General features: G+C 41.4%; 1 protein-coding gene across 1 annotated transcript; it reads left to right on the top strand.

Moving 5' to 3' along the window:
- The first annotated feature begins 2,789 nt into the window (after positions 1–2,789).
- Positions 2,790–11,865, top strand: LOC143208711 (uncharacterized). The gene is made up of 2 exons (XM_076423369.1): positions 2,790–3,122; positions 8,556–11,865. Exons 1-2 carry the CDS (start codon positions 3,108–3,110, stop codon positions 11,592–11,594), a joined length of 3,054 nt encoding a protein of 1,017 aa, XP_076279484.1. The 5' UTR covers positions 2,790–3,107; the 3' UTR covers positions 11,595–11,865.
- Positions 11,866–14,484: the final 2,619 nt, after the last annotated feature.

Raw genomic sequence — 14,484 nt, 5'->3', positions numbered from 1 at the left:
TTCGGATTTGGCTCGCGAAGCTGTGAAACAGGTCGCGTTTCTATTTCATTTCGTGACGCTCTTCGTTGAGAATTAACTTACTATTGTACGATAATTAGCCGCTCGAACGAGGATTTAACTGTACGGTACTTCCTGATTTGCAAGTCGTCTGTTAATGCGACATTAATCCCTAGCCGGGGTAGACGTTTACTGGGAAATCGAGATTTTGCAGAGAAGATTTTTGAAAGATTTGCAAACTCATTTTTTTTAAGACGACTGAATAAATGTATCTCAAGTTGACTAGTACAGTTTCGCTTTTTAAAAATTTCCAACTCCTGTTAATTTTAGAAAATGTTCTTGTCCATCTTGTTCTGAGCCCATATATTGGAAAGTATAAGCGAAAATTGTTTTTGGTTCAACTGAGTGTGTTAGAGATTGAAAAATTTTGATCGTTTACAAATTGTTCGAACTAGTATGGAGGTTTAATGCTTGCGACAGTATGCAGCACGATGAGTGCAGGATTTTGTCGCATTGCGTAGCGTTGCATGCACATGTTCGCATGAAACTCGTTCTACATGCATGATTGGCGGCGCCCGAGGCAATGTCGTACAAAAATTATTATCTATTTCGTTAATACAGATTAGTTCAGTAATCCGGTTATCAGTTTGCATAAATATTACAGAACAGGAAATCAAAGTCAAATATATTTTCCTTCTGATTATATAAACTTGATAATGATCGGGTTAACATTTCGTAACATTGCGTTTTCCTGTATCACTGTATAATTGGAAGAAACGCGAAACTAATGATTAATTTCCATTTTGAGGAAGGCGAGAATTTGATCGGTGAAATGAATTAAATGAAATGCTCAAGGTGTACAGATGAACGTGGAAATAAATGCACATAATGCTTTCTGGAACGAAATTATTTTTCCCGACGAAAGTAACTTTAGCATGCATGGCCCAGACAGACGCCATCATTTATGCAGGAAACCGAATGCAGACATGAATATGCAAAATTTACGGCCAACAATAAAACACGGCAGTGGTTCGGTGATGGTATCAGGGTGCATGGCAGCAGATGAAACTCGAAATCTTATCATTTCAGATAAACAGAAATATCTAAACATTTGAAAAATTGATTTACAGAAGCAGTTTCAGATCTGTTGGATAGATATTTCGATATTGCTAGTTATTTGGAACTGTTCGATTTATTGTTTCTGAAAGAATAACGTTCGGTGACCATTTCAACATCATTTTATAATACAGAACCCAAATAATTTAATTAGTAATCGTTAATTCGTGATAATACAGTAGACCACAAAGCTGTTTGAGTGTAATATATTATTTTCGAACAATGGATCATATTTCTGCATTAAACAAATGAAAATGCGGTGCGACGCGACTGTAATATAAATATGTGCACGTATATAACACGCAATTTCCAACAATGGATTAAGTTACTGCACCAAATGTGATAATTTTTCATATTATAGCGGGGTATACTGCAACGAATGTAACTGGACCTTGTTCATTATATTTGCTTGATCCAACATACTTGCAATGAAATACATACTTAGTAGTAGTGCCTCGTAGGTGCATGAATTGTTTAGAGAAAAGTCATCACTAAATTGTCGATTATCTAGACTTATTCAGATTTCTCGATTTTAGAGGAACATGAACGTTTCCTCATTATTAACTGGCGTATCAATCGCTCACACTGTTTCTCGCTCGCTTTCTCTCTGACACGTCCTTTGTCAAAATTTATAGCTCCTTTTACGTATATGCGGTTCCTAACACACACGCAGTCTCGCTTACGCACCGATCCTCGCGGTTATCGCACTTTACTCTATCTTCTCACTCGCTCTCTCTCTCTTTTCCTCTTGCACTTGCTCTACGCGGTCGCTCACCTATTTCCCGTATTTAGTTTTGGGGCGCCGGTGGATTATTTGCCCCGAAAAGTTGGCCACAACTATTTCAGCATTTTTTAAGACTTGCATGTATAGTGTAGTGAGTTATTGGATTCGTTTTGACGTCAGCCACACAACAATATATGTAATGAAAAATACATAGTGGCATTTAAAAAATTAAGTTGACAATAGCTTTTTATTAAGGCGTTACGCCACCCTGAGATTAAAAAAATCGGTTTAACTTTTGTCCGAAACATTTTCTTGCCAGATTATCGGCTGTGCCTGAAAAATCGTACATGAATACATAAATGAAAAAAACAAAACTGATACACTGTTGTTCATGTTGTTCACATATTTCAATACCTCAGACAACCAAAATTTTTCATCTTACGCAAGATTTGAGAAATCGTATTTTGGCTAACTTTTCGAGACAAATACTCCACTGTGCAACAGTCCCGACTCCCACATTGTTATAAGAAATACTAAAAGATTATTGAACAATTTTTATTTTGCACATTGCATTTCAGTCTGGTAATCAGGAATGGAAGCATGATCGAAGGACGCAGACATCCGGTCAGAACTCCGATGGAAGCGGATGGGCAAGCGTCACCGGACCAATACTTCCGAGCGCATCTTTCGCCGCGTCAGAGACAGGGCTAGCCTACTTTCTCTGCAAAGAGAATTTTTAACGGGCGTGCGAGGGTTCCCTCTCCTTGTTTTCTCGTCCTGAACGTGGTCCCGTCTGTCTCCCACCCCTGGGCATCCTCCTCTTTTCAGTCCCCGTCTCTGTTCATTACTCCCGCGGCACTCTCCTCTCACTCTCTCTACTTTTCTCTTTCTCTCTTGTTCTCTCTCCCAGCAGTGTCTCGTTTCCTCAATTTACTCGGCAAGCTCAGCCGAGAATTCCTTCGACCGGGTACCCCTCTCAGAGTCTATATAAACGAGGTGCACATACGAGACTGAGCATTTTTTGTGTTAAGTAGTGACGGAGTCGTAGGTCTCCTCCGTCGAACGAGACTCGAATAGTTCGCAAAAGTGTCAGTATGGTGTGCCAGACGTGATTCCGACTAGTCCGTGTCCGATCAGAGCGGGGAAACATAAGCATTCATTTTCGAGTGACGGGAGAGGTTAGACGAGCTCGCGACGCAGACGAGAACACCCTAGACAAGTGTCGTTTGATTTGTGTACAGTGCCGGACGACGGATTGCGTGCGTGCAACATGCTTCGAACCAAGGTAGGCGATCATGACTGCGATCATTCCAACGATAACTCTTCCATTTCCTTGGGTTTCTTCGGACCCTTTTTACCATCGATTTGTCCTGCGCGCCGGCTGCCTTTCTGCAGGTGCGTGTGGACACCTTAGCCTCTTGGCTTCTTCACTCGTCAGCCAAAAACTGTTTACGAATTCATGTACAGTGGGTGTAAAAAGTATTCGGACGCCCTTTCAAATAGAATAACTTTTTAAAAATTGTACCAAACGACCTGATTTTTTATAATCAATTAGAAGCATTGGTTTACGAAATGATATGAATAAAAGATTTTCTAAAAATTATAATTTACGAGGTTACATGCAAAAATAAAAAAGGCATTTTTTAAGACTTTTATTTGGGACCTTAATGAAAATTTAAAACATATGTTTTATAGAACTATGTTAGTTATACACATACCGCAAATTTCATCGAAATCGGTTGACGCAGGAAAAAACGACACGCATCGAAAGATGTACGATTCTGTGGATTTTTTAAGCAGAAACTACGACTTTTACCATTTTTAACCGCTTGTAGCTCGTGTGTATCTTAATCGATTTCGATGAAATTTTCAGTATGTGCAACTAACATAGATCTACAAAACATATATTTTCAATTGTCATTAAGGGCTCAAATGAAAAAGTTTTGAAAAATGAATTTTTTATTTTTGCATGTAACCTTGTAAATTATAATTTTTGGAAAATCTTTTTTGAGTCGTTTGGTACGATTATAAAAAAGTTATTCTATTTTAAAAGGCGTACGAATACTTTTTACACCATTATCTCGTTTAACACTAAACCTACGGAACAACTAATTTATTGTTGCTAATGCGACGTTAAAGAAGGAAAGCAGAAGAACTAATTTATTAATTGCTAGACCATGAAACTTGCAATCAATTATTGCATCACAGAATGTATACATATTGTTTCCTCAATTAGTAATTATTTTAAATATATCTTTCACTATTAATAATAAACTTGAAAATTTGCGGCAGAACGAGTAAAATATAGCTTATCAAAATGATTACGAGACGAAATAAATTTTATATTCAATCCCTATTCTTTGTAATTCACGCAAAAAATTTTTATTTCGGATAGAGATCTATTCGGTGAATAAGTATGAATTTTCACTGTCGAATCAATCACGTTGGATTACCGACCCCGTCAGTAGACGTAACCCAGACACTCGCTTATCGATTTTACGTGTTGTTAAGTAAGTCTGTCATTGTAACAAATAATGCCGCCCAACGGGGAATGGATCGGTTAACTTTACAGTCGGATTGATTACCTCAGAATTATTCAAGTGCAACGGCAGTAAACAAAAGTGAAGCGGTGCTCGGTTCAGTGAAAACAACGCTTTAAAAACGAGAGTAAAAATTTTACTCCTCATCGAGCATCGAGAGTTGCTTGTGGGCATGTTACAGTTCCATCGGGCGCTGTTGCGTCAATATAATGAGTAAAAAATAGACGCGATGGACTTCTTGACGTGCGCTTTAGTTCGAAAGCATAGAAAGTAGCAATTTTCTAATGATACGTAAAAAATGAATAGAGATTAAGAAAATTAGTTACTCTAAATTCAGTGCTTTGTATAGTGAGAGGTCATGCAGAGGCATTATTTTAATACAACAATTATATATTTCCAAGTACTTCGTGCAATTTTCTGAGTAATGATTGATTCTATCAACACGTTTAACAGTTATAAAAATATCTTTTAAATAAATGAAGTTAAATGAAGTCGTAAGGAAACATTGAATTAAGTGAAACTAAATGGATGTAAATTGAATGGAAGGATATACTGATCTTCACAGTGAGTGATTAATTACAGCAGAGAGTAAAACACCATCTAAACAATTCGTTACTATTAAAAGATTCGAGGAGCCTGAGGAACATTTTATTAAGCTAACAATGGAAGGTTGAAGAGTGAATGTGCACTGTTGAATGATGTTTGTTATTAGTTCCTTCAAAGCATTATTGGTACAGATAGAATAGTAATTTTTTTATCATAACTGGTGGGGAAAACTAGTGACGCTTTTCGTGCTTTGCAACAATTGTGCAAAACATTTAGAAAGTACGTTCCAGTGAATCAACTGTACAAATTGCAACCGGTATGTTTTTCTTTAGAAATAAGAAACTTACAACACTGTAATGACATAATTGACAGATAAGTAATAACATGCACGCGAATGCAAAAGATCATTTGCAAGACCTGCAAGCAAAATATGCAACACTTTCCTTTAAGCGTTTTCACAATTCTATTAGGTAATTGAAAACATTTATTCGTATAGAAAGTCGAAAAAATGCATTCCTTCTTTAAATTCTGAACTTTGGAAATTTATGCAACAGTTGTACAATTATTTCTATGCCTCCATAAATTCAAAATAAAATTATCAGCTGGTTAAAGTCATCACATGTCTAGATGAACATCGGTAGTAAATTATCGAGTGACTGATAAATAAATGTCAATATAATATATACAGATGAGTTGTCTGGACACGATGTTCATTACTCAATGCTTCCAAGATTGGCAGTATGTAAATTCTCTGTGTCACACCGACATTGACCAAATAAAAGGAAGAAGCTCTTAGCTTCGTATTTATTTCACAGTGAGCATGAATGAATCCGATACTGCTATTTCAATCGTTATTATTATATATAAAATTTCTATAAATAATATTACCCCCCCCAAATAATATTGAATATATAAAATTTCATACTAATTTAGTGCTATTTTAATACAATATTAGATTACATATAAAATTTCTATAAATAATATTGCCCCCTCAAATAAAATTTCATAATAATTTAGTGCTATTTTAAAACAATATTAGGTTATACATAAAATTTTTATAAATAATATTACCCCCTCAAATAATATTGAATATATAAAATTTCATATTAATTTAGTGCTATTTTAAAACAATATTAGATTCTATATAAATTTCTATAAATAATATTACCTCCTCCAATAATATTGAATATATAAAATTTCATATTAATTTAGTGCTATTTTAAAACAATATTAGATTCTATATAAATTTCTATAAATAATATTACCTCCTCCAATAATATTGAATATATAAAATTCCATATTACTTTAGTGCCATTTTAAAACAATATTAAATTATATATAAAATTTCTATAAATAATATTATCCCCTCAAATAATATTGAATATATTTCCGTCGATCCCGTCTATTCCGTCGATCAGCTTATAATGAAATCGAGAGTTGAGGTGCGTTGAAATCCAGGAAACAGGCGAACACGTTCGCGGAAGGAAGAGAAATAAATATCGGGGTTTCCAGCGAATCGTATCGCTCAATAAGAAGCGGCAGCCACGATTGCGTTACGTGCACTCGTCTTACGTGGCTGAAATATATGATTATGTATGAAGTGTATGAACGAGGTGTTTGGCCTAATCACGCTCTACCTACACCGATCTGTTCAATACAACGACTGCTTATTACCTATTTTTACCACACTGCCCACGTTGACGTGATTGCGGGTGCGAGTATGTCAACAGGTTTCATTAGGCTAATGGTCATTACGTAAAATACGTCTACCGAGAAGTATTATCCCTTTTTTGAGAAAGTTTGCAGACCAGTTTCACTGTATCTAATCAAACTGCGTTAAATTACGTATCTGCTTCATGACTTTCTTTCATCTTTTATTTCATTTATGTATCATAACAGAACTATCATATTCAGGAGAAAATAATTTTACGAAGTTGTACATTCTAGGATTAATAGGATGTTAGGTGCTAGTGATTAATCGTTCTGTAGAAATGGAAGTTAAACAGTACCCAGCAAACTTCTTTGACTATGTCGATAATAATAGTGATTACAAAATAATTAACAATTCTCTCGAGTGAAAGTGAAGGCTCATCCTTCGTGCTTCGATTAAGAGTGTGACCTCGAATGATGTGGCTATAGCTTGTTTTCGGTGTACAAGGTCGATTCATAAAAAAGTTCGTGAAATTTTTGTAAAATGTGATTAAAATTTTCGAAGGCCAATATGCATACATTTATAAAGATACAGTCAGCACGCATATAAAAAGTTCGCTAATTTTATTACCGAAGGTTAACTTTCAGCATATTGCTCACTTAAATTAACATACATGAATAAATTGTTGAATCATTTTAGAAGTTTTACACGTGAATATAAAATAGTGGATTATATTATGCACAGAAATTATATATCCGGTTGGTTTTGCATATTCAAAATATCAATGATTGATAGGTATAAAAACAATGTGGGATTATACCGTGACACGATTAAACTTTAAGCATGACTTGCACACGACGACTCTCTCGCTTGACGTCGCGTCGTGCGCTCTTGAGCTGCATTTCTCGTGGATGCACTTGAGAGAAAGTACGGCATATTATGTTAGCCTTGCATCTCGGTCATCGTGCCACTTAAGACGACCAAGTATAGTTTCTTGATGACATTTACAACTTAAACCTTTTACGCGGGCTTTCCTACCGGATCTGATATCTTTCATAAGAAATTAGTTATCTACGATCTGAAAGATAATCGATACCACGTAAAAAACATATCTTACCACTATTTTCGCAGCGTTATATTGCCCGATAACAAATTTTGCAAAATGTGCTTTACAAATACATATTTAGTAATTCGTCATTTTAAAGATCAACTATTTTATTAGTTAAATAAATAAAAGTTCACGTTGATACAGATACATTCTTCTGCACATCAAGCACTTCAAAAGGAAAGGTTACTACTTTCAACATGACATTGCACGTCTCCCACTGCAATTAGCGAAATAATTCACACGCGCATGCATTCAATACGTACACACAGCGTGAATGCAAGTTTTCACGTACATGCATATGTACGACTAGTTTGTCTTGTACCGACCGAGGTTGTAAACTAGCTTAAAGTTTCTCACGGCCTTCAATAGGAAACCGTAGATAATATGTGCGCCACGAGAGAAATGTGTACGCAATACTGAACTACACTAACACCCCCGTCGAACTAATTAAAGCAAGGGATGCTATCAGACCAGTTAGCTACTTCTCCCAAACCTAAACATCGTAATTTTCTACGTTTGATTCTAGTGAAAGGAAGGATTAGGGATCAGCGCATAAATTCAATGAATTATGCAGAATTTATTTATTTTCTTGCCAAAAAAATTATCAGTGATGTAGAACATCTGGGTCTGTTCTTGCGTAGTGGAAGAGTAAAAACATTATGTAAAAATTAACTTGCAACAACAAGTATGAAGCTTGTGTTATGCGTTTATCTTTTTTTAAAAATCGAATACAATCAATCGATCCTCCCACTACTGGAAAAATCGTGTGTCTGTGAATGAAGCATGTTAAACCCGCTGTAAAAAGAGACCCGGGTGTATTGATACAGTCAGGTACCGAAAGGAGATTAAAAGAAAACGTCGCTTTCATTTCAGACGACACTTACGCTGCTGTGTGTCCTGTTGATTGGACACCACGTGCAAGCAGTACTCAACAAACCGCAAGCATCCGAGGAGAAGAATGAGAATGAGGTTAAGGCTGAGGAAAGGATAAGTAACGGCCCACCGTCGTCCGACTATGGCCCTCCTCTAGGGTCTGACTACAACAGGCCTGCGCCAGTGTATGGTCCAGTAGAATTAGTCGGTGATCAAGGACCAACCCCCATATACCCACCACCACCACCAGATCTGCCTCCACCAGCCTATGGCCCCCCATTCGCCTCGTACGGGCCGCCACGGATCATCAAACCTCATTTCGGTCCACCAAAGCAAACGTACGGACCTCCTATATCTCTGCCATCAAAGTTTAGCTTCGGGCCAGTGAAGCTTCACTATGGGCCACCAAAGCAGCACTATGGGCCACCACATTCGTTCTCATTCAGGCCCCCGAAGAATCAGTATGGTCCACCATTGAAGTTCACATCAGGGCCCAGCCCGTTTGCGTCTTCGGGTCACGGACCCTCGAAACCAGGACATGGACTTTCGATTCCTCTGTCGTTGGACACGTATGGTCCACCTCAGAAACTGGCGGTCCAGTTTAGCTCCCCGCCGAGCGACAATTACCCGCCACCTTCGCTGCCTACTGTCCAGTATGGTCCACCTGCCGGCGACTTGTTCGGTCATGCTGCACCTGGACCTCTCCCAGGAGTCCCTGCGCCACCCACACCACCTGACATCAAGTACGACGGCTGGCAGCCCATCGCAGGATTATCCGGTCAACATGGAGCACCCGTGGAGAACTTCGGTGGGTCTTTGGAGAGCTATGGCGCACCTCACTCGGACTATGCCGTGGCTGAAGTCGAGCAAAAGAACGTGCACGGCGCCTCTTTAAACCTGCAGGTGTCTCAGACCGGATCGCACAACGCGGTTGAACAATCGAATGTGCCGAGCGACTCTTACGGGACCCCCATTCACAACCCTGAGGCCCAGGATCTGAAGAGTTCGGTCAGCTCGGGTGGCAACGACAACGACGGACTGCCACCACCGCCGTTGCCGCAGTACGAACCCCTTCACAACGACCAAAGTCACTTGAAGAAGGAGGAACACGCGAAGGTGCCAAGTATAGAGCCACTGTCCATCGTGAAGACTGTTGGCTTCGAGTTGCTACCCACCACAGCACCATTCACTTCAGACCTTCATTCAGGAACCCTGCCGACCGTTAACATTGAACATGGTCACTCGTTCCAGACTCTCGGGAACGATTTGTCGCAAGTGAACACACTGTCTGGCAGCTACGGGACGCCATTGAGTGGCGCGCATTTCGGGAATCTGAACTCCATCGAGTCCGGATTACCTTTGCCACCTCCGCCGGTACTAGACACCTACAGTGCTCCTCCGCCATCTTCCTATTCCGCTAATGGGCCGTACCCGGCCGCCGAGGCAGGTCGATCGTCGCCTTTGTTCTCGTCGTTCGGGCTGCAAAGCAGTTCGCTTTTCAAACAGAATGTTCATCACCATCGTCCACACGGATCGTACAGGCAGCCGCTCTCGCCTCCGGGTTCCTTGGTGCCGCCCAGGAATCGGGAGCCAATTAAATTCAAGGAAGCCGTTCCCAGCGGACTTTTGACCAGCTTGAATCGTTACTTACCACCACCGTCGCGGCATTATAGCCACATCAAGGCAACAAAATCTTTCGTTCCGGCATCGTTCTCGTTCGAACAGCAATTGCCTAGTCTCGGCCCAGCCGCATTCAACAAAGCGGTCGGCGCTGATTTCAACTCGCCGATCGCAGCTCCGAACGCGCATTATGGCACGCCGTTGTCCTTCGGAGACTTCAACACCCCGGCGCCAGTGCTCACCTACGGAGCACCAAATTTCGGACCAGCTTCGAGCTTCGTCTCCACGTCCTCCGGGTTCGGGAAGAACCTCTACGAAAGCGTCAGCAACGCCATCACTACCACCTACGGAACACCTATAGTAAGCACAGCGCAGACCACAGGAGCTGCTCACGACTGCGGCTTCCAGCATGGAGGCGGCTACAGCTTGCAGGATACCGGGCTCCAGAGTTTCGGAGCCTCTTTCCCGGCTCAATACGTCTCCGCTGAGCTGAATCAGAACGCTCTTCTGAAGGAGGGGCCGTTACCGCACACCGCGGGCATCTCGCCGTCGGTGGGCCAGCTGAGTCTGCAGTCTGATCAAAATGCAGGTGACAAGGATAGCTACGGTAATCCGGTTACGTACAATGTGCTGGCACATGCGGACAGTGTCCTCTCCAGCGACCATAGTCAAGCAGCCGAGGTAGCTAATGTCATCGCTGCTCCTCCGGCAACTCAATCCGTGTCTTCCGAGGAACAGTATCATCAGCAAGATGGAGTAAGGGCAGAAGCGCTGACGGCTAGTCTGACCGAGCAAGCTTTCGGCCAGGCGAAGAACGTGGGCTCCAGCGCAGTGGATGCTAGTCAATTCCTAAGTACTAAAGAAGGCAGCGAAGCCTTGTCTCTGGCCAAAGGCCTGACGATCGGCGGCGGCTCTGATGGCTTCGAGATCCAAGGGTCCAAGGGCACCTACATGCTGCAGATCCAGCCTGCTGATGGAGGACTCGGCACGGATAACTCAGACGGCACCATACGCCATGATCAAGTCCTGTCGAATGGACTCCTCCAGGACATCCTCGCTGCCATTGAACAACCTGACCGAGGCCAGCTGCAGATTCAAGGTCTCCCAGAGGCGCAGTCGCTGCAACACGTGTACAGCGATCTGCCACAGACTCTGAACGCTGACATACCCAAGGGGCATTACATTACCGTCGACGAGAGCCTGCAGAAGAACGTCGAGCAACTAATCGGCCACGCCAACCACAGGAACGGGGATCCGCTGGACGAGGCCGAGTCCGCGAAAAAGGAGGCTGTCGCCTTCTTCTTCAACAATCAATTCGGTGACTCGAAGAAGGAGATCAGGTCGGTTGTGAAAAGTGAGACTGTTGCTACTTCCGTCTCCGCGGATCAGGGCAAAAGTGCTGACAAAAAGTCCTCTTAGAAAACGGTTGCTCGTGGTGCGCTTCTTTAGACGTCACACAAGACTTTGCTGATGACTTATGATAATTTATGAAAGACTTTCTCTATTTTTAGTACCGAGCTCGTACCGACTTGGCTTCGAGCGTACTGCGGAAATATTCTATTTATGGTTTCTGGCTGGTGTACAGGCTGATTCGCGGTTCTTTCATCATTGCTGTTTGCTTAGGAACAATCAGGAATTATTCAGCGTTTTATCCGTAACTTATGAATTTTCTTGGTGAGCAAATGATCGATTATTCTTGTATATTATGGCATTCGAAAGTGTATATTGGTCGAATGACTTTTACACACTCCCGAAGTCTAATATGGCGTTTGAAGAGTATAGAATTTTAGAGTTTCGATCGAAGCCACGATTGATCCCAAGAGCCACGAATTAACACGTGCACCTGCTCAGTTCACTGGTGCTGATAAAGTACAGTTTAAAGCCAATCTTAAGACCTTTCAAGTCTATTTAATTACTGGGACGCGCGTCGGAACCACTTCCAAGGCACCGAAGTATGCTGAAAAACACAGTTCTCCATAGAAGCTCGGCTAGTCTGTTAATTATCTCCGATTGTAAAGCAAAACGGCTGCTTTCCGCGGCCACTATCTCTCCGAGGAAAAGTATCACGCAGCGAATAATGCTTCGCCGTGTCTCGGATGAGCGGTTCTCTCATTCTCTCGCGAAGGCGCGTCTGATCCGCAAGGCGCTTCTTATCGGGTCCTAATTGCGAACCGAGTATCAAAGAGTCCTCGAGTGCTGTTCAGCCACGCGCTGGAACCAAGCGTTCCGCGCCTCTTTCGCTCGGGGACTCTTCAGCCTCGCGAAAATGAGTGAAAGCATCGGAATCATCGTTCACGGGTCGTTGAGTAATTGTATTGCGGTCGGTGGAGAAGTTCCCGCGCGGGACAATGGAGCTCTCGTCTTTTGTCGGCGCGTGGCGGTCAATTCAAGAACATTACCGAAATTGCACGAAAAACTTCCAGTCTCTATAATCAAACAACTCAGAAACCTCAATTTTCATTATTTTATTGCCTCAGATCGAAATAGCCTCTGGAAGACTAGTTCTCACAATCCTATTAGAAAATCATACTCTATCCTAACAACGACAGAATAAGAGTCTGTCATGTTTTCTTTTGTAATGAATAACGTACAATATTGACGTGGATACAAATTTGGTTTTTGAGTGAATTGTCGGCTCCGGATGTTGCATTTCGCGTCGTGTCCGGTTGCAACTCGTTGCAGCTTTCTTCGATAGTTTCGAGGTGCGGTCATACGATCGTTGAAGTCTCATGTCTTTGACCTTCGCCAAGGTGAAAGTTCAGGAGCTCGTTCAACTGCTATGGGCAATCACGCGCTTGCCTTTCACGAGAATCTCGTTTCTAGTGAAACGCGCGCTGCCCGATCTCCGCGGCCGTTTAGACGCAATACACACGGTTTTGCATACCTTTGTGACAGCAACAGCCAGAACTGCATGCATCTAGTCCATTGTTTTCGATGGGTTACGCTGTGTCAGCCGTGTACCACGGGGGAACAATTTGTTAGACGAAAGCCACAATACTTAACGATTGAACGGTAGTTACGGTTTCAGTCGCTTTTTCGAACTCTCGCCGCGTGCTTTAGGAGTTTTAACCGGAAGGTGTTTATGCAGATTCGTGTTTCCGAGGACTGAAGTATAATAGACGCTCGCTACCTCAACATTTCCGGCAGGTACAGAAGCACATTCAATCTGTCTGTGTTCAGCTTTTCCAAAATCGTGATTTCACTGAATTTAGTCCGACAGAACTAGCAATCCATACAAATCTGCAGTCTGTTTATAACTAATGCTGGTAGACAGGTTCGAGATGTTAATATTTCATTATTTATGGATTTTCGAATAGAAAAAATTGCTGTTCAAATATGAAGTCGACCATATCAATTAGAAACTGGATAGTACAATGAGGAAATTCAAGGGAGCGTCCAAAGTAAAAAGTTTGTTACGAGCAAACAGTAAAGTACGATTGATAATAGTAATGGAGAAACATCTGGTTCGCTTGAAAGCATTGAAAGTTCTAAACAGCATGAAATATTTACATTACACCAAAGCTTGAAGTAATAACACGAAATCGTGGAGACAATACTACAAGTCCTCGTTGATGTCGCAGTTGATACGTGTCTAGAGTAGTTAGATATAGTCCGTACATTTAACTAGACGTAACTAGTCAGTACTTTGACGACCTCGAAGGAGTTTTAGAACTTTGAAGACTTTCAAGACCTTTAAACCCCTCGAAACCATGAACTTAACTATTTAATCAAGCCTGTTAAAATAGAGATTCGAAACTCGACTACGATCGAACTGTACCTAAAACCGAATCGTATTCATCGTTTTGGTCACATCTGCAAATGCAGACCGTTTCGAAAGACAGAGTCACCCTTTTTGCACAGGGAAGTAGTAAACCATAGCCGCCTAACAGGTTGATAACCCTACGCGATCACAAGCTGACATATAACCTTTGGAGATATGGGTAATAAAATGTTAACGCGTTCGCATTCGCGTTTCCGCTACACGCTCATCGGGCGCGAGCTTCCCAATCACCTGCGTATCATTCGCGCACAGCAGTTCGTATTCGTAGTAATCTTCAACTTCTTCTACTTTTATAGCGTTGTCCTGGCAAATGGTTATGCATAACTTGGTATATTGCAGATACGTAAAATAAGCGAAGCGTACAAGCTTAAGAGATGCTCATTGTTAAGAAATACGCAGTAACGGTGCTGCCAAGCCATAAAACACATCGACTCGCCCCTCTATCTCGCCCTCTATACACCCTTTCCCTCTCTCCTAACCCCCACCTCCTTCTACATTTTTATGGATTAATTTATTATTTTACATATA

This window comes from Lasioglossum baleicum, chromosome 5, assembly GCF_051020765.1.
Source record: "Lasioglossum baleicum chromosome 5, iyLasBale1, whole genome shotgun sequence".
NCBI lineage: Eukaryota > Metazoa > Arthropoda > Insecta > Hymenoptera > Halictidae > Lasioglossum > Lasioglossum baleicum.
The sequence above is the reverse complement of the archived record's forward strand: the minus strand, read 5'-3'. Positions and strand labels throughout refer to the sequence as shown.